Source organism: Myotis yumanensis, unplaced genomic scaffold (assembly GCF_028538775.1).
Source record: "Myotis yumanensis isolate MYYU_CA2020_CCGP unplaced genomic scaffold, mMyoYum1.0.hap1 SCAF_12, whole genome shotgun sequence".
NCBI lineage: Eukaryota > Metazoa > Chordata > Mammalia > Chiroptera > Vespertilionidae > Myotis > Myotis yumanensis.
Genome location: NW_027223763.1, coordinates 11,423,120 through 11,443,161, shown reverse-complemented (window position 1 = coordinate 11,443,161; position 20,042 = coordinate 11,423,120). Strand labels below are relative to the sequence as shown.

The window sequence follows — 20,042 nt, the reverse complement described above, 5'->3', positions numbered from 1 at the left end:
ATTCAGTTACTTCAGTTCCTGCCCAGATGTGTGGCCCCAAAGTCCTCGTGGGTAACGTCTCCCCACACCTGGACTAGAACTGCCCTGAGGGTAGAGATAACGCCTGTTTCATCTGGGTGCACTTCACATTGGCAAGAGAAATGCCTTGCATGTGGCAGACATTCCCTAACTAGGGAGAAGTGAGTGGCGGCAGTGTCTTCCTATAGCTCCTAAGCATTTATTTCTTGGAGGCTGACATGATTCCTAGCAGCGAAAGCTTCTTGGGGCACTTCTCTCCCACCTTTGCCTCTCTGACCATCTGCCCCAGAGCCTGGCAGGCACGCTGTGCACAGAGAGCGAGATTTGTATCCAGAGCCTCAGGCTGTTTATTTTCCTGTTTTTATCCAGGAGACAGTAGGCAATTGATGGTCAAACCAGCTTAAGAGGAAATCCCTGATGTCTGTCCTTTTTGCCCGACTCAGACCACACTCCTGACTACTCACCACCACACTCCCTCCCCTGCCCAGAAGGGTGGTGAGAAAAATGTGGGGTGCGGGAGCGAGAAGCTAAAGTCTCCAAAGCACATCACCAAAATTCACCTCTTTTGTTCAAATTCACTTTGTGAAACACCTGGGGAGGGGCAAGCATCTGACTTAGGTGTCAGCCCCCACACTAACGTGGGCTTTGCGCTCCCCACAGAACCCCCCTCGGAAATAATCGCAGGGCTGGCGGGGTTCCCCGACACTTGCTGAGAGGTTCCGACTCCCCGCCCTCCTCCCTGCTCCTGGCAGCCTCGGCCTTGCGCCAAGGGGAGACCTGGAAGAAACTGGAACTGTGAAGATAACACAAGGGCTTCGACACCAAACAGTGCATCTGCTCACATTGTGTAAGGGCTGGGGAAAGAGCCACATGGTTCCAATTCAACTAGATTCACTCAGGGAGCCACCAGTTTCCAAGCTGGTCTTCCACCTCTGCCTCACAGATCATGTTCTCTCTGCACTCCCAGGACTTCCCGGGCTCCCATTGAGAGACAAGGGCTTCTCTGGGCTGTGGGGCCATGAAGGAACCAGCAGCACCCTCCTCCGTTCTGGGCACGTTAATATTCTTTGCAGGAAAAGGATAAGCTGGAAAACTTGATTTTCTAGAATAGAAAGAGCACGGGGCTTAGCAAGTGGGCAAATCTGGGCTCTACCCCAGTTCTGCCGTTTTTATCAGTTGTCTGACCGTGGAAAGGTCATAACCCCTGAGCCTCAGTTTCCCTCTCTGTAAAATGGAGCTAATAAAATGTTCTATCTCAAGACTGTCAGCAGGGTGACCTGTCAGCCACTCATTCATCTATGCAGCAGACCCACCCCAGACACTGTTCCACACGGGGAGATAGCAACGGAGGGGACAGGTCAGACTCCTGTCACCTGGGTGTTTCAGGACAGAGAACATGTGTCAAAGAACAGTAATACACAAGCCTAATTGAGGTGGTATTTTCATTCCATCTTCAAGAAGAGGGGAGTGAAGAGAATTTAAACTGCTCGTCCAAACGTACTCTGTGTAGACAGGATTCGTGTGGATCTGTCTGTCTGTCCCCAAAGCCCCTGTCTCTCCCTCTGCTTTCCAGTGAGCTGGAAAGAGTTATGGGAACACATTGTCCAAAAATGATAAACATGACCCCAACTGGCCCTCCCAAATAATTGACTCCCCGACACAGCCCTGTCATTTCTGAAACACAAAACAAAAATTAAAACAAGAAAAACAAAACAAAAGGAAAGCCTCTGGCTTCATTTAAAAAAAAATGGGGGAACAATTTAATACCTCTGATGGGCGGTCAATAAAAATAATTTAAAAAGGAAAAAGGAAGACACTTCCCAGAAGGGAGGAGTGTGGCGGATGGGAAGGGCGGGGGAAGGAGTACAGGTAATGTATGGATGAAATGCTCACATCTGGGAAAAGTTGGGGAACTCCCCCCGGCCCCAGGTGCAGAGAGAATCAGATATTTATGAATTTTCTTATCTATATTTTCACTCATTTATTTATAGACTCAAGTTCCATGTAGAGGTGAAACCTTAGGTGATCTGACAGCCAAGCCCCCAGCCGCTGCCCCCACCACCACTTGAAAGGGCCCTAATCATGCATAACAGGGGACACTTGGGTCACGCTGCAACCGGAAAAGAAGTTAAAGGGCGGTGAGGGCTCCTCTCCTGGCTCTGTGCCCTGGACTCCTGGCTTACCCCTGTGGCCTGCCACTTAGCTGCAATCATGCCATGGGGAGGTGGAGATAATAACAGCAGGTTGTTTATAAAGCATTGTGGGTTGTTCATATGGGGACAGCAAAACAAAAACAAAGCAAAACAACACAACACAACAGCATGCGTGACCCTGGAGGGAGTGAAGGGAAAGGCTCTGGCACCACGGCTGCAGGGCACGTGGGCAGCGAGACAAAGACGGACGCAGCTCCCCCAGCAGGAGGCTGCGGGCCGGATCCTGGAATTCTGGAAGCAAGGGATGTGGTGGGACAGAGCAGAGGTTCTGTGGACAGGTGAGGGCACGGTGAGCTGGGTGTGCCCAGCGGAGGGCACATGCCCAGCCGAGGCAGCCGTGCACTCCAGTCCCGGGCTGCCTGTGGGACCGAGGCCTGGGCCTAGTCTGGCCGGAGGGACAGCAGTGTTGAAACCTCTGATGAGGAGGAAAGATCTCTGTCCTGGATCCGGAAAACTGGATCCAAATGCCGGCTCTGCCCCTACTGTCTGGGTGACGTTGAGTCGCTCACTTCTCTTGCCTGGACCGTAGCTGTCCCATTCTCAGATGAGAGAGCAAAACAGAGGAGCTCTTAGAGCCCCCAACTGTCAGGGGTCACGGTTTTATGAGGGAAAAACAACCGAGGTTCTGTCACTGCGGAGCCCTTGGAAGGGGAGAGAGTAGACTTGATCCCAGGGACTGACAAGGACGTGGGAGAGCAGGACCTGATGGGCACTGAGGGGTGAAGCTGGACAGCGTTCTGGAGAGGCCCGGGAGTCCCAGCACAGTGCGGATGCACACACGGCGGGCCCTGCACTTTGTGTGCGGGGTGTCCCCCGGACCAGCGACCCCGGCAGGTGTTCTGAGAGGTGCTGAGAAGTTGCTGAGCCCGTGGACAGCAACCTGAGGCCTGTGGTCTCCGCATGGGCAGCTTCATTCTGAGCTCCAAATTTTACATATGAATCCCTACACATTCACCTGGGAGGACATTCCACGCATGGGCTCCTATCAGCGCACAGCCCCCAGGAACTCTGGGTTCCAGCCTGTGGACACCCACCACCTGCTCCGACCGCCAATCCACCCTTGATGGAAGGAGCGCATATGAGCACAGGAAGAAGCTGACCTTAAGTTAGTTCTCTCCAGCTGCCTCTCCCCAACGGGCTGGCATGGAGACTGTGGGAAGAGCTTGCGGTAGAGGAGGAAGATGAGAAAAAAAGGGGGGTGTGCTGGGGGGAGAAGGGAAGGAAAGAAGGAAAATGGAAGGAAGGAAGAGAGGGAGGGAGAGAAGGAAGGAAGAATGGAGGAGGGAAAGGAGGGAAGAAAGTTATTTGTCTACATACATGACCCACTGAATTTTATAATAAACTGCTCAATCTCTGCTTAGAGCCATAGGATAGATAGAGGCGGTGTGTATGTGTGTGTGTGTGTGTGTGTGTGTGTGTGTGAGAGAGAGAGAGAGAGAGAGACAGACACACTGGAGCCTGAATTCATGATTGTTGCTTTTCCATTGAAAAGGCCTCTTAACTCCCCCACCACAATCACTATGCAACCCCCCATCTTTCCCCCTTCCCCTAACTCTGTGTGGAGCTGGGGTTTGGCCAGAATTCCACAACTGGACCTCTCCTTTGAAACGAGATCCTGTTTTCTTGGACCCCTGTGTTTATTCCTAGGACTGCAAGGGACTGGGGACGACCCCCGAGTCTCAGTCAGAACACAGCACCTGAATGGATGTGGAGTATGATGCTGCTCCTGAGGCAGCCCACTAGGTATCATGCTGCTCTCAGGGGAAGAGAAAGCAAATGAGGAGGAAAAACAGGGGGAGAGAGGAGAGAGGGGAGGGAGACGGAGAGGAGGGGGTGCAAGGAGAGAAAGCAAGAAAAAGCAGATGGGGAGGAGGAAGGGGAGGGGTGGTAGAGCTGGGTGTAGGGAGGGGCGGGGAGAAACAGCGCCTTTCTCTACCTGGGGAGAGCCTGGAGTAAAGTGGGATGTGTGTACCACAAGCTGAAATCTATAAAAACCGATGCTATTTACCTTGGTGCTTTGAGAATGCAGGAAACCACCCCATGGCTTTTTCCAGTTGTTGCTTATTTTTCTTTTCTTTCCTCCTCGTTTGTTTGTTTGAACGCATTTGCACATTTGCACAGTCCTGCCTGTCCTCCCACACCCCAGCCAGGCATTCAGGAGGGCCCTGCATCCCCTAGGCCTCAGTCCTGGGCGCTCTGCCTGCCCCAACCCGGTCCCAGCCCAGGCCAAGCCGGCAGAGGCCTCAGAGCTGTGTCCCCAGCACCTGACTGGCTCACTGTCCAAATGCTCGCAGGTGAGCAGCTGTGAAAAGTCCTCTTCTCTCCCACAGATGTTCCTGGCTCCGGTGGGCAGAGCGTGGCTTTTAGGGACAGACAAAGCAGGGTTTGGCCTCTGACCACCTTGATGGCCTTGACTCCCTCACTGCCTCCACACCTCCCAGGACAGAGGTGATAATGAAATAAGATAATACAATCATAAGTGTCAGTCCCTTCCTCTTCCCTCTCGCCCCTCTCAGCTCTTGGGGACCACAGACTTTTAGAATGGGAAAGAACCACAGAGAACATCCAACCCATTATCATTTTGCAGATGGGGAAACTGAGGTCCAGAAAGAAGGGGTGACTGGTTTAAGGTCACATAACCAGACAGAGACAACGCTCTGCCCAAGTTCGATGTCCCTCCACAAGTCAGAGGATCCAACAGGCACTTATCAGTTGACTTGTTTCCGAGGTTAAACTCTCCTGACTGTTTACTTGGGGCACAGGACTTGCCAATTAAGAACTCAAAGTCGTCAGTGCCGGCCTCAGTGCACTTGCGGGCGGTGCGGTGTCTGGGTGACGATGGAGAGCATTGTGGCCGAGTTGATGGATTTGCATTTTCCATCCGCAATGTTTCTCTGAGTTCTGAGAATTAACTTATTTTTATAGTCTGGGGAGCCGGGGAGGACAAAGCCCTCTCAGGGTGAAATGCAACAATGAGTGATATTTAAGGAGCTCTTTGGCCTCCAAAGGATTGCAACAGACTTTGCACAAGAGGCGAGAGACAGTGGGTGCAGAGCACTGTGGGTGTTGCAACCACCTTGTGTGTCCCCTGCAGCAGCAGGGCCGTGGGAAAGGCCCCTGTCGCCCTCCCACCCCTATTTCCGCTCCTCGCTCCCAGGTACACAGGGTAGGGCTGCATCGCCCTTCAGAGGGCCTCACTCTGGGGGAGCCTACCGAGACCCCAACTCTCTCTTTCTCCTTCTGGATCTCATTAAACAAACATGAGTGATGCTGTGTGACTCTGGACCAGTCCTTCCCCTCTTGGGGCCCTGGAATTCTAGACGGTACAGAAGTGCAGACACCTCTACGTGCTAGATCATCTCCGAGGCTCCTTCCGCCCTCCTCTGAGGATTCTGTGCAGGATTCTGGGCTGAAAAGCACCACTGTCACAGGGAGATAAATGTCCTTTATTAATGCACTAGCTTTGCACGGTGCCTAGCAATTTGCAAGAACACCTTCACCTACAGCACACTGTTTAACCCTCACGACCAACCTATGGGGTAGATGTTATCACCCGTTTACTCCAAAACAGAAAACTGCGACTTAGAAAAGCAAAGCGACTTATACGTGGACACACAGTCAGGAAGGGTAGATTCAGATCCAGTAAGATGATCACCAGAAGGTGTCCAGGAAACACCTTCCCCTCTTAGCCCTAAACCAGGTTCAAGAACAGACGCCAGGTCAAAGGCACCGAGCGGGTGATGTTATGCAGCTCAGAGTCAGGCTCCTAGACCACCGGGGGGATCTCAGGAGCCCGGCTTAGAGAAGACAGAGAGTTCAACCGTCACTGAAATACGCAGCGAACTGGGATGAGACAAATAACAGTCCTCCTCTCTCCCCCTATATTTCAGAGAGTTATGCTTCCTATCTGTGCTACTCAGGAAGCAGGATATTCCAGCACTTCAGAGCTGAAAGCCAGCGAACCCACCACCCTCTCTCTGTTCAAATGAGGATGTTGAGGCCCAGAGAGAGAAAGCGATGTCCCAGGGTCGCCCTGCAAGCCACTGGGACTGAACGCCAGCAAAGGAGGCCCTCTTTCCACCACCCAGCCTACAGACCTCCCCACCCCTGGACACCAGGCCCAGAGGCAGTGCTGCCCAGAGCCCACGAGATGGAGGAGGGAGATGCACAGAGATTTTTATGGCAATACACACGGCCACCCCATTCCAGAATTCCTCCATCTCCACTTGGCTACGCAATGGCAGGGTGGGCAGACCCAGGGTGCCTTACCTCTGCTCGGCAGAGCTGTAGGTCTCCCCTCTCTGGCAGCTGCTCAGGGTGACGGGGTCAAAGCCGTCGAAGGAGCGGAGGGCCACCCCCGAGATGGCGAGCAGGGGTGAGCTGAAGCTCACTCGCACCGCCTGGCTGTGGTAGAAGGGCTGGCTGAGGTCATGGACCACAGGGATAATCAGGGGATTGTTCCTGCAGCTCAGGACGTGGAGGCCTGTCAGGGGAGACAGAGGGCCGGGGGGCCAGGCTCATTACTCAAGGCCAGTCACGCCCTCCCCAACCGGCCCTTCCCCAAGCCCCCAGACCCTTTCATGTCCCTGCACAAAAGCACCATTGGGTGGCCGGTGGGGATTTTGAGTTTGATTGAAAGTTTCTTTGTCTGCCTTTTTCTCTTGGTTCCAAATCTTTCCAACCCCCTTGCCTCCCTGCCCCCTAAGCCTTCCCTTCACCTAGCGCCCACGGCCCTCTCCTCCCCCAAAGGGCCACCCCTCTGCCCAACCTCCCCCACCTCCCACATTGCACTGGGGCCTGCTGGTCGGAACTGCCAGTGTTCAGGCTGCCTTCCCAGAAACAATTTCACCACTACAGGCCATTGCGGTGGTACTAGGTGAGGGCCTCTGTAACCATCCTGTGGACAGGAGACTGGGAACCCTGGGCAGGAAGTGGCCTTCCAGAGGGCCACAGAGCAGCCAGTGACATACAGTCCAAGTAGCATGCAAGCTTGCCTCACTCCAGAGCCCTCAAAAGAACCGGGAACAGGTCCCCAGGTTCAGGAGGGCAGGCAGAGGTGTGCATACAGAAGAGGGGAGTGATGGGCGGGATGCAGTGGGTGAAACAAAGTGGCTTTGGCGTTGGTGGAACTTGGTTCAAGTCTTGCTTTAGCCACTTCCTTATTATGTGACTCCAATAAACCCCAACACTCAGTTTCAGTATCTAGAAAATGGAATGATCCCAACCACGCCGGGCAGGCCTGCTAGGTGGGGGCATGATGCCTCTCTCCCTTTGGTGGTCCATTCTCTTAGAGCTGGGAAGCATCTGAAGGGGAAGTTAGGGTGCTGAGGATGGAGGACGGGCTGGCAGGAGGGACAGTGGCACGTGGAAGTCCCTGGCATCAGGTAGCAGGACGTAAGAGCTCCCTGGGAACCAGACCTGCCCCGCTCCGCTGAAACCCTCCGCTCAGAGCCCGGCCGTGGTGCGCTCTGCCAGGACAGCTATGAAAATATTTACTTCCCACTTAGGGAAATTTACCAGGAATCCAGATAAGTCCAGAGGGGTTTTCTTTCTATTCCTTATTAGGATGTTCCCCCTTGCCTTTGAAACTAACTAAATAAGTAAACATCAACAGAAAACCGAAAAGCCCTCGCTGCTCCCTGGACTGCTGCTTGACCCCGGAATGACCTGTCGCCGGTTTTCAATCTCGGGGTCTTTGAAATGAGCTCCCTCTGGAGTGTGTGGGCATGGCTTTGATACCTGGACTGTGGTGCTGGCCCGGGATTCCACCCACCCGGGATGGCTGTGTCGGAAATGTGGGAGCAGGTAACAGCACTTCCTGGGGGCAGGTGTCGTCCTAGGCACGGCCCTACAGTCTCAAGCCTCACTTATTTCCCCACATCGCTCTGACTGTGCAATGGCATCATTGCCCCAGAGCTCTTAATGAGGCACAGAGAGGTGGAGAAAACGGCTCCCATTTTCCAGGCACGTGAGTGCGGGGATGGATTCTATGATGGATTCCATCAGCTCTATGCCCATGGCTCCTGTGGGTATGCTGAGGCAGGTGGCACAAGTGCCAACTGCAGCCCATGTTCTGACTGACTCCTCCAATGCCTTCCCAGACCTGCATCGGATGTTCCTGATCTTACTCCCATGGGAAAGTCTGGAGCTCACACTGGACACACGGCTGGCACTTTGGGGTCATTCCCAGCACCTCTGGCTACAGGGTAAAGAGCCGCTGCTCTGCGGCCTGGGCTCCCTGGGCCTCAGGTGCTGATGCAGACAGTGGGAAAGGGCCTTACGCAGGTTCCTTCCCTGGGCCTTTGGAGGACCATCGGGGATGCTGAGTTACAGGTGGCTGGCAGGAGGCAGCCACTGAAGGGAGGACTTCCACACTGATCCCTCACCCCTGAACCTGTCAGTCAGGCTTCTCTAGACCCACAAGCACATCCTGACTTGACGGCAATGAGAATGCCAGTGAGAGAACGAGGAAGAGGAGAGGGGAAGGAAGAGGCCTTCTCAGCCAACCCTCAGGATCACGCTGGGCAAAGGTGGAACCAGGCACCCAGAGCCAGCCAGGCCCGAGGGGACATGCTCACCTAGATCGTGGCTCTGCTCTTTGGTGTCAAGCAGCTGGACGCTGATGGTTTCCTGCTTTTGGTCCCCATAGTAGGTCCCATCGGTCACCAGGTGGACAATAACAGCTGCAGCAACCATTGGCTGAGAAAAGTATGCCTGAAACACACATGACATCAGAGAGTCAGGCATGCCCCTCCCCCTGGTGGGGAAGCAGCCACAGGATGGGGCGAGGGGGTCTCAGAGAACCTCCTGTTTCAGGAACTGGGTTACTCCTTGTGGCTCTGTAACGGGAAGAGAGGGGCAGTGGAGCCTCCCAGTGAACAGCACAGGCTCTGAGATCAGAAACTCTGCTCCGATCTCGGCTCTGCTCCCTCCGAGATGCGCCTGTCCATCAGTGCTGGCTGTGCTGCTCTAGGCCTGCGGTCCCTCACCTCAAGTGATGGATAAAGTGAACACCCATATCACAGGGTGGCTGTTAGGCTCAATAAGGTGATGGGAGAAAAGTGTTTGGCACATACTAAAACCACAAAAAATGGTATTGTTACTGTTTGTCATTCCTCCATGCTAACCTCTGTACTAGGCACCACTGAGGAGACAAAGCTAAATAAGACATGGCCCATGCACTTCTCCAGACTATGAGGTTCAATATAGGTCAATGACATGCAAATCAAAATTCAGTGCAATCCACAGTCCTTAGGGGGATGGCACCATGTGACAAGTGCCATCAACAGCTGACCAACCAACCATGTACAGGACTAGAGGAGAGAGAACAGCCACTTTTCTCTTGGGGAGATCAGTACAGACTTTAGGGAAGAGAAGACAATTTTTAAAAGTCTTGAACAACGAATAGGAGGTTTCAGGCAGACAAAAGTATCCAAATTCTGCCAAGACAAGAATGGGGGGTATTTCACAAGCAATTAAGGGATTCCATTTCCAGGAGCATCTCACCGATCAGTGTTTTGTCCCCTGTCCTTACAATGAGCATCCTCAATGGATAGACAAACCATCCTAAGAAAGGGTTGTGGGAGGCAGAGCTTCCTGGGGCTGCTGGAGCATCCAGGGCTCTTCAAGCACTGGCTTACCCGGAGCCAGAACGTGGTCTGGGTCAGCTGGGAGTAGGGGTAGCTGATGGTGCAAGGATACCAGGCGTGTTGGGAGATGCCTTCACTGAGATCAATCACCTTGGTCCGACACACCTGGGAAAAGAGAAAGAAACACAAGTGTTGTAGAGAGTGGCAGAGATTGACTTAAATTCAAATCGATAAACCTTTGCTATCTATGTATTTTGTCCTTGGCATTTGCAGGAAGAATCAGAGATGAAGAGACAAGCAAGAGTCCACCCCGAGAGCCCATATTCTCACACAGAGGAGGAAACCCTCAATGCCACTGATGGTAGGGTTGACAGAGTAATTCTTATGGGAGCACACATCCTAGAGGAGTTGGTATTTGATTTGGGTATGAACAGGGTAGAGATAAGGGGAAGGGCATGGCAGGTAAAGGGAACAGACGCAGAGGCTCGGGCTCAGAGGACAGCAGACATCCAGAAGGGTTAAGCGGTGGTAAGCTGCCTGGTATCTGCACTGGGGGAAAGTGGTAGAAAAGACGGGCTACAGGGTTGGATCTCGTAGACTCTTGAACACCAAGCAGAGCACACTTCAGAATAAATCTGTAAACTGTGCTCAGGGCTACATACAACAGAGCAAGACTGCGATAGTATGAACATTTGCTTTCCCCAAAGAAAATCAGCTCCACCACTTCATATGCATATAGGTAAACATATATCCACACATACACACGCATTCATTCTCAATGACAGATATACCAAATTGGTGTTAAAAGAAACACAAAGGTGTAGACCAGCAGAATTCTTCAAACTTAGGGGCTTTGTGTGTATCCACATGTCACTTCATTCATTGGTTCATTCATACATTCAGATAATATTTATTGAGTCACTGCTCTTTATCAAGCACTGTGAGACAACAAGTGGACAAGACAGATGGTGAGGAGCTCAGGAGTGGCAATGTGTACAGATACTCATCAAGTAATCGCATAGACACACATAACTGTAAACTGCAGAGCAGGGGAGGGCTATGATGGAGAAGGACAGAAAGAGCTGAGCTGTTCTTGTGATTGGTCAGAACATGAGCAGATCATCCCAAATTAGTGCTTTTCCTCTGAGCTTGAAAGTGGCTCCTCTCTCCAAACCTCCCTAGGAATTTAGGTTTGTCTTTCCACTTCTGCAGATATCAGTCTGCTCATCTAAGAAGTAACGCTGACCTGGAGAGGATCAAGATATTCAAGGATGAAGGATATCCATTCCATCAATATCTACAGTAGCAACAGATTGGAAATAGTTTGTCTGTTCATCTGTTAGGGAAGGGATGCCTAAAATGATATATTTATGTGATGGGATTCTATGAGCAAAAGTATATGAAGAGGACTGAATGATATTCATGTACAGGGATGATGCTAACAATATTTAACACCTGCTTAGTATGGGTCCTGGCCAAGGAAAATGGAAGCCCTACTTGTGAGTTCACAGACATCAACTTGGAAAGATCGCAAAAACATAACACTGAGTAGATTAAAAAGAACAAGACCTAAGTGGTCAGTACATTTTGATACCATTTATAAAAATCACACAAAACAAGATTATACCCAGGGATTCATATAGATGAGAACAGAAGAATTAAAAAATGGAGTGGAGAAGTTCTACACCAAATTCACTAATCAGAGGCAAGATAAAAATACTTGGCTGCACTGTAATCTATAATTGCAAACATTAATGCTTTTTAAAAAAAATAACATTTTTTTAATTTTATTTTATTTTTCGCTTAAAGTATTACAAAGGGTATTACATAAGTGTCCTTTTTTTTCCCCCCCGCCCTTGACAAGCCCCTGCCCTCCCTTACCCCCCAGTGTCTTATGTCCATTAGTTATGGTTATATGGGTGCATACAAGTCCTTCGGTTGATCTCTTACTCCCCTCCCTCCTGTCCCCCAACCCTCCCTGGCCTTCCCACTGCAGTCCGACAATCAGTTTGAGGCAGCTCTGCCACTGTATTTATTATTGTTCAAAAGTTTGTAATGGTCTTAATTATCCATGAAAGAGTGAGATCATGTGGTATTTTTCCTTCATTGACTGGCTTGTTTCACTTAGCATAATGCTCTCCAGTTCCATCCATGCTGTTGCAAATGGTAAGAGTTCCTTCTTTTTAACAGCAGCATAGTATTCCATCGTGTAGATGTACCACAGTTTTTTTAATCCATTCATCTACTGATGGGCACTTAGGCTGTTTCCAGATCTTAGCTATGGTGAATTGTGCTGCTATGAACATCTGGGTACATATATCCTTTCTGATTGGTGTTTCTGGTTTCTTGGGATATATTCCTAGAAGTGGGATCACAGGGTCAAATGGGAGTTCCATTTCCAATTTTTTGAGGAACCTCCATACTGCCTTCCATAGTGGCTGCACCAGTCTGCATTCCCACCAGCAGTGCACAAGTGTTCCTTTTTCTCCACATCCTCTCCAGCACTTGTCGTTTGTTGATTTGTTGATGATGGCCATTCTGACAGGTGTGAGATGGTACCTCATTGTTGTTTTGATTTGCATCTCTCGGATGATTAGTGACTTTGAGCATGTTTTCATATGTCTCTTGGCTTTCTGAATGTCCTCTTTTGAAAGGTGTCTATTTAGATCCTTTGCCCATTTTTTGATTGGATTGTTTATCTTCTTTTTGTTTTGCCCTAGCTGGTTTGGCTCAGTGGATAGAGCGTCAGCCTGCGAACTGAAGGATCCCAGGTTCGATTCCAGTCAAGGGCACATGCCCAGGTTGCAGGCTCGATCCCCAGTAGGGGGCGTGCAGGAAGCAGCCTATCAGTGATTCTCTCTCATCATTGATGTTTCTCTCTCTCCCTCTCCCTTCCTCTCTGAAACTAATAAAAAAAAGGTTATATCTTTAAAAAAATATAACCTTTTTGTTTTGGAGTAAGAAAAGTTGCAAAGATAATACCGGGAGTTCACTAGACCCTTCATCTGATTTCTCTTAACGTCAACATCTTCATCAATTCATCCTTGAGACCTCAGAGAAAGGAAGAAAGTTGCTTAACCAACTTTGGAGAATCACATTGTCACTCAAGAGCTTTGCAATGGTGAGCTGGCTATTGGATTAGGGAGACTTGGTTCTGGTCCAGGCTCCCCAACATTTGATGTATATTTGTGGACTAGGACTAGTTATCTCACCCCTTTGAACCTGGGGTTTATCTTTCACAGTTGAATACTGGATGGTGTCATAGGTTTTCAAGGTATCACCTATGAATTCCTAGGGTTCCCTGGAGGTGTCAGCCTGGGGTTCAGGATTGGGGGGGGCTACTTAGTTTCTGCTCCACCATTTCAACCAGGCCATCATCTGAGCATCATCTGTTTTAGATATCAAGCCGCCTTAAAAGTTTCATTTACAAAAAGAGCTTTAATGCTTTAAAAATACTGAAAATTATTGAAACATGTTCGTCGCCAAAGTTTCCCTCACGGCTCCCGAGGCATCAGTGGGTCCTGGAAATGCAGTATTGGTTTCCTGACTGTCACAGGTAACTTCTTACAGAGAGTCAAGTCCCAGGGATTAAGTGATGGCTTCTAGGAGCTTCAGGCATTCAGATCTCTAGGAGCCTAACACCGAAGGGACCACGGTTAAAAAACAGTCACATTCATGGGATGGAAGACATTTTCAAGTTTATTTATTTTTCTCAAAAAACAACTGGGACCAAACTTAGGCAGGCCTGCCAGTGGATTGTGTTACATTTTACAACAGTGTGAGACTTTGCATAAACTATCTATGGCATTCGGAGTCCAGGCCAGCAATTCGACATGTATCATTTTGGAATTCTTTCCCCTTGTGGTCTTAGCTGCCTGTCCCCCAGCAGAGTGTGGTGGGGCACATCTCCGGAGGGCTGGTGTGTGTGTGTGTGTGCGTGTGTGTGTGTGTGTGTGTGTGTGTTGGGAGGTGTCGGGGGCTTATCTCTGCATCTAAAGCATTCCCAGTCAGAGAAGTCTTGTTTCAATACAATTTCCTCTTATCTCGGCAGCCCTATCAGTGCTAGACTGGGCTTTAGAAGAAGGTGCTGCTGTTATTTTCTTCTCCTGTTTTCCTATTCAGGGTTGGGTTTGTTTCAGGCTGGCTGGGATCCTGACCAGGGTCAGTCAAGGCAGATCAGAGAGGAATGAATAAATCCTCAAAGCCCCAGTTGATCTTAAAGCCATCTAGGTTCCTAGGAGGTGGGGGAGGCTGCCGCAGGGGAGCAGACACTCACAGCTCCTGCTTTGACGGACCTGGCGTGCCTCTGCTCACTCAGCTGCCCGTTATGGAGGTGCGTGGCACACTGGACTCCGGAGCCCGAAGAGGAAGAGAGCCTTGCCCGTGCCCATGGCCACACTTGTATCCTAGGTGGTCACTAAGGATACAGGTGTGATCTCAAGGTAATGAATTCTATGGGGATGCTCTGTTTTCCTCCACCCCCTTTTTTGCACCTTCCCCTCCAAAAGCAAATCCAATGTCATAAAGCATGACTGAGCCATGTAGATTTTACTGAACATTCTGCGAGGGAACAAGCAGGAGAGGCACATCACACACTCCTGTGAACCCAAGTTCTCTCTCCAACACCCCACATTCCTCTTCACCCGTCATCTCCCTTTGTCCAGTTTCATCAGCGTCACTGGTTCCAGTGACCTTCCCAATCTCTCCCGACCTTCTTCCCCTTCCAAAGTGCATCTGTGTGGAAACTGGTGCAGAACCATCCGCTTCCCCTTAGGTTCTCTACTCTCACACGTGCAAATCTTTCTGAGGACGCCAAGGGTTCCACCCCGCCCCCCAGGCCCAGAGATGTCAGGGGGTTGAACATAGTAACTTTTTTAATCTCTGTGTCCTGCCAGTATGAACAAGATCTGATCCCTCCCTTCACATCGCTCACTATCTCAGGGCACACAGAAATATCTGCAGCCTCCAGGCTTCAGGTTCCCCTAAAACAGGGGTGGGGAACGTCTGGCCCAGGCACCGTATAACAGATAAGTTGATAAGCAAAATGTGGTATACACATTCAATGGAATAGTATTCAGCCTCAAAACAGAAGGAAATCCTGCCATTTGAGGCAATATGAATTAACCTTGAGGACATTATGCTACATGAAATAAGGCAATCACCAAAGGGCAAATGCTACATGATTTCCCTTCTACGAGGTATCTAAAACAGTCAAAGTCACAGAATCAAAGAGTGGAATGGTGGTGGCTAGTGGCTGGGGGAGGGGAAAGGGAGTGACTGATCCTGGGCATGAAGTTTCAGTTAAGCAAGATGTTCTACGGGTCGGCTGTGCAACGCTGTGTCTACAGTCAGCAACACTGCACGGCACATGTCACAGTTGGATTACAGTTGTTTAGAGCCCAGTCTTATCCCTTTAAACTCTGAAGACTTCTAAGGTGAGAACTTGAGTTACCTTCCAAGAAATCTTAGGAGATTGCCCACCACATGGGATGCCACAGTTGCCGAGGGAACAAGAGTAACAACATAGTGACAATAGCAGAGCCGCAGGAGCCTAACTGCATGCCTGTTCTATGCCGGGCACTGTTGTAAGGACTCTATATGCACTCAAGCATGCAGTCCTCAGCACAACATTGTGAGGTAGGGCACTATTGTGATACCGTTTTATGGACAAGGACACTGAGGCCTGGCAATATGCCTAAGGTCACACAACTGATTGGTAGAACCAGGACTCAAATCCAGGTGTCAGCTCAGCCCACACTCTTCACTGAAGAGGCCAGCTTGCAAAAGGCCTGCCTCCATAGCTCTCAGGGCTGTTATGGAGGATGGACTTGGGATTTCTCCTTGTTGCCTCCACCTGGGCTCCTGAGTAGGTGCTAATTCATTGGACCCAAGCAGGCCCTTGTCTATCTGCCCTGGGCTGGGCCATGTGGCTGTGAGAGCCCAGGATGGCCAGGCAAGGGACCTGCCTCCTAGAACTGACTCAGTTGCTTCGCTTACTTCTGACACTCATTGCTCCCACTTGTAGAGGATGGAGTAAGAGGAACCCCCAAAGGGTGTTCAGTGCTCACGTGTGGCCAGCTGATTTCCAGCCTCTTCCTAGTGCCTTTGGCCGAGGAAAGTACTGACCCTGCAGTGCAATATCCCCTCCTGTTGGCCTCTGGACCCGCCTACGGGCCCAGGACTCTGATACTCTGATACTCATTTCCCAGCCACCTTTTCTGCCTAAGGCACCTGGAGGAGTAGCGTAACAGTTCACAGCACCCATTCCAGCAATGCGTTTTCTGTTTTGTTTTGTTTTCTCTTCATTTGTGCTGCAGAAGAGCTGGGAGATCCTCTCCAGAGCTCTGAGATCAATGGATGTTTGAGCTAGGATGGTCCTCAGAGATGTGATTCCAGCCATCGCATCCAATAGGTGGGAACAGAGCCCAGTGTGGAGGGGAGAGACATCCCTTGAAAGGACGCCGTAAGCTCCTCTGGGATGGGCTGGGACGCCTGGTGGTGCCTGGGGTGCCCAGGATGACAGAAGCAGAGGCCTCCGTGTCCCCAGGACCTTCGACTCTAGTCCACTCCATGCTCTGCTAGCCACTATCTCCAGCACCCGCCGCCAAACCCACTCCTTTGCGAAGACTGCTTTCAATTAGAGGAGTTAACGATGTCTTGCTTTCAAGAGGATTTTTAAATCCAGTTTATCTTCCACCCACACACGACGTACACAAAGACGGGAAAACGGGAGCCGGAGAGCTGGTATTTTCCCACACAGGGGAGATGCCATGAGGTTTCCATTGGATTTCTCTTTTACGGATTTACATGCCCTTTTGTCAATCACAGGAGGGAGGAAGTGCTTGTCAAACCTCTAGTCCATCCTCTCCAATTTCCTCTTTCAACCCAAAGGTACTTGGGAATGGGCCTCATAGAAAAAAAAAAGAGGAAAAGGAATAGGGAGGGACGAGTGGGGGGTCCTTGCTGACAATAATAATACATGTGAATGCTCACACGCACGCACATGCACACAAACACCAGGCAGTGTTTCCCAATATTTCTACTCGGGCCACATTTTCACCTCAGGCTCTCGGGTCCAGTGCCAACTTATTTTCCCAAGAATTGCAAGGTTGCAAGAGGAGCTGAGTTCTGGATATGATGACTGCAGGGGGGATGCCTGCTGGGAGGCAGCCGTCAAACCCTGGCTGTGAAGGGCCTTGGGACACAGAAACACGAAGTGGTGGCCCAGGTGAAATAAAGCCACCTCTGTGCAGCCAGCTTGGCTGTTCCTTACAGAACATGCTGCTCCCTCCTCGGCGCTCCCGTGGGGGAGGGAAAGGGCATCCACTCTTAAAGATGGCCAACTAGGAAGACTGCTTGCCATGAAATCCTCTCATCCAGTCCTCCTACCTCCTAATAACCCTGAGGAGTAAACATTTCTGTCCCCACGTTAGATACAAGCACTCTGAGGTTTGGAAGGCCTTGCTCCCCCATGGCTTAGGAGTTAGAGTAGCTGGACTCCAAGTTCACACTTCCTACCCAGGGGCTGGACTTCCCCATAACTCTTGCTCATGCCCTCTGTGTAATGCACTTGCATTTCCCGTGTGTCCACCTGTCTCTGTGTGTGAGCTTCAAGGTCAGTGCCTGGGCCTGATTTCTCTTTCCTTTGCACTGGTGTCACTGGGTGAGGCTCACAGGACTTGCCTACATTGAACTGGTGTGGCTTTTCCAAGGTGATCCACATGGTTCAGGATGACGGATCTGACCCAGAAGCCCGGGTCTCTCCAGACCTAGACCAATGTGCAGAGATGGTATCGACCCTGTGGTTCAGGGAAGTCAGTGGGAGACCCAGGATTCAGGCAGGAGGACTGACAGGCTCCTCAGCCAGACCTGGCTACCCCCAAGCCTCACATGGAGTTGATGTGCATTAAATACGATGATGACACTAGGAACTGGTATTCACAGTCATTTCTCTCACTAGTGTTCTACACCACAGAACCTGTTGGGTACCATTGTCTCACTGAATCCTTCAAACAGCCCTATGGGAAAGGTATTAGTCACACTACTTCCCAGGTGGGAAACTGAGGGTGATAGCTAACAGGAAGTGGAACAGCCCCTGAGCCCACTGGACCAGTGGAGCCAACTTGTGGTGCCGGGTGTCAGCATTCCCCCATCTCAGGACAGAGGGCATTAATAAACCGGGCATGCTCTTCCCCGCCTACAGGCCTCTGAATCCATCTCAACAAAGGCTACCACGAGCGCGTGTGATTGGTCAGGCGTGGCCCAGGAAATGAACCCATTTGCAATCCTTGAGCTTGCTGTTAGCTCCCTGAGAAAAAGAACGGGTTCTTGCTTATTGCTCCTTCAGCATAACTAGCAGAGGAAGGCCTAAAGGAGGCACTAAGCAAGTATGAGTGGAATTTAAAAGATGAACTAACAATCATAATAATGTTATTGATCCTTTGCTATATGTCACTTTCCAACAAGGGCTTCCATGCCTCATCGCAAATGATGCGTGTATGATCCATGCAACCCAAGCTCCCACTCCAGGTTCAGGCCTCTCTCTCTGTCTGCAGCGTCCTGTCATCCTCCCCAACCCGAGTTCTTCTTCTCCCCACTCTTAAGTCCACCCTGACCTCTCTCCTTTGCCCCTTATTCCAAACTGACCCCCTTAACATAGACAACTTAAAGGGCAACACTGAGGGTTAAAAGACACAGAACACAACACACACGCACACACACACACACACACACCTTCAATCCCCTTCTCCAACCTTCTTTTTACACACTTGATAACAATGGAGATGGAGAGAGAGAGAGAGAGAGAGAGAGGAAGAGAGAGAGAGAGAGAGAAAGACAGAGAGAGAGAGAGAAAGACAGAGAGAGAGAAGAGAAGAGAAGAGAAGAGAAGAGAAGAGAAGAGAAGAGAAGAGAAGAGAAGAGAAAAGAAATGAGAAAGAAAATGAAAGAATGAGCCCTGGCTGGTTTTGCTCAGTGAATAGAGCATTGGCCCTAGGACTGAAGGGCCCCAGCTTCAATTCCGGTCAAGGACACGTATCTCGGTTATAGGCATGATCCCTGGTCACATGTGGGAGGTAACCAATTGATGTTTCTCTTTCACATCGATGTTTCTCTCTCTATTTCTCGCCCTTCCTTCCACTCTCTCTAAAAAAAAAAAAAATCAATGGAAAAATATCCTTGGGTGAGGATTAACCAAAAAAAAAAAAAGAAAGAAAGAAAGAAAATGAGAGACAGGGAGAGACAGGGAGAGGAGACAGAGACACCAGGCTTTCTTGCACAGACTCTTAGAAACAATGATCACCTCCCCAGGCTTCCAGAGCAGCCTTCCTCTTTGATGCCTGCCTTAAAGAGACAGGAGGGGAGGGGAGGGTGGACTGCCTTTCTTTCAGTCCTGGGATTTATTATTTGACGTGCACTGACAATCAAGCAAAGAGGCATTTCCTGCACAGAGGGCCAGTGTGTGGCCAGAGCAATGGCACCTCCTCCCACCCCGAGTTCTGGAAATAGCAGCAGACCTGGGCCTCCACCAGGAGACACTTCCAGATAAGATAACTTGGCATCCATGCCCTCCAGCCTTGGAGCTCAGCTCTGGGGTGATTAGCACCTCATTTCCCTCTGGGTCTGTCCATAACCTATGAGGCATTTCACATGCCTTAGGAGTCTAATATCCTCCAGGCCTGCACCTTCCCACAGGTCTGAAATCCTATGCTTTGGGGTGTACACTCCTGACCTGATCCAATGATCATGCAGAAAAAGGGAATGGAGTGAAGAGATCATGCCAAGCATCACTGTTCTACAGAGTGCTAACATCTGTACAGGAGGGGAAACGGCGTCTTAGAAGAGAGATGGTTCGGAATCATAGAACTGATTCTTGGGGACTGTGACTGCTCCTGAAATTGCTTAATTTCACAGACAGAGGCTTTGGATTTCTAGGGGACAGAGATTGGACACCCCAACCTTCTTCAAAGGGGAAAGTTTATGCAAGAGGCCTGACAGAGCACCTCTGACAGGTGGCAAACCCAACATATTTTCTGTGCCATCATTTAAACCAGCCACTATGGCCAGCACCTGTGCTCCAAGGGCAGATGCTCACATTCTTGTGAGGCAGGGGGGTAAAGAGTGTGCCAAAGCCATGCCTGTCTGGGTCTGACCCCTGCCTGTCCCCTATTATACAGATGAGGAAACTGAGGCCAACACAGTGTAAATGGTGATCATACTGAGG

At 50.4% G+C, this 20,042-nt stretch overlaps 1 protein-coding gene across 1 annotated transcript in view; it reads right to left on the bottom strand.

The window, feature by feature from the left end:
* PAPPA (pappalysin 1) overlaps positions 1 to 20,042 on the bottom strand; it is a 222,900-nt gene that overhangs the window by 53,217 nt on the left and 149,641 nt on the right. Inside the window, exons 11-13 of the mRNA XM_070430787.1 lie at positions 9,872 to 9,985; positions 8,810 to 8,945; positions 6,501 to 6,714 (exon numbers count right to left, since the gene is read on the bottom strand). Of these exons, the coding sequence (XP_070286888.1) occupies positions 6,501 to 6,714; positions 8,810 to 8,945; positions 9,872 to 9,985 (464 nt within the window). The remainder of the gene's footprint in view (positions 1 to 6,500; positions 6,715 to 8,809; positions 8,946 to 9,871; positions 9,986 to 20,042) is intronic.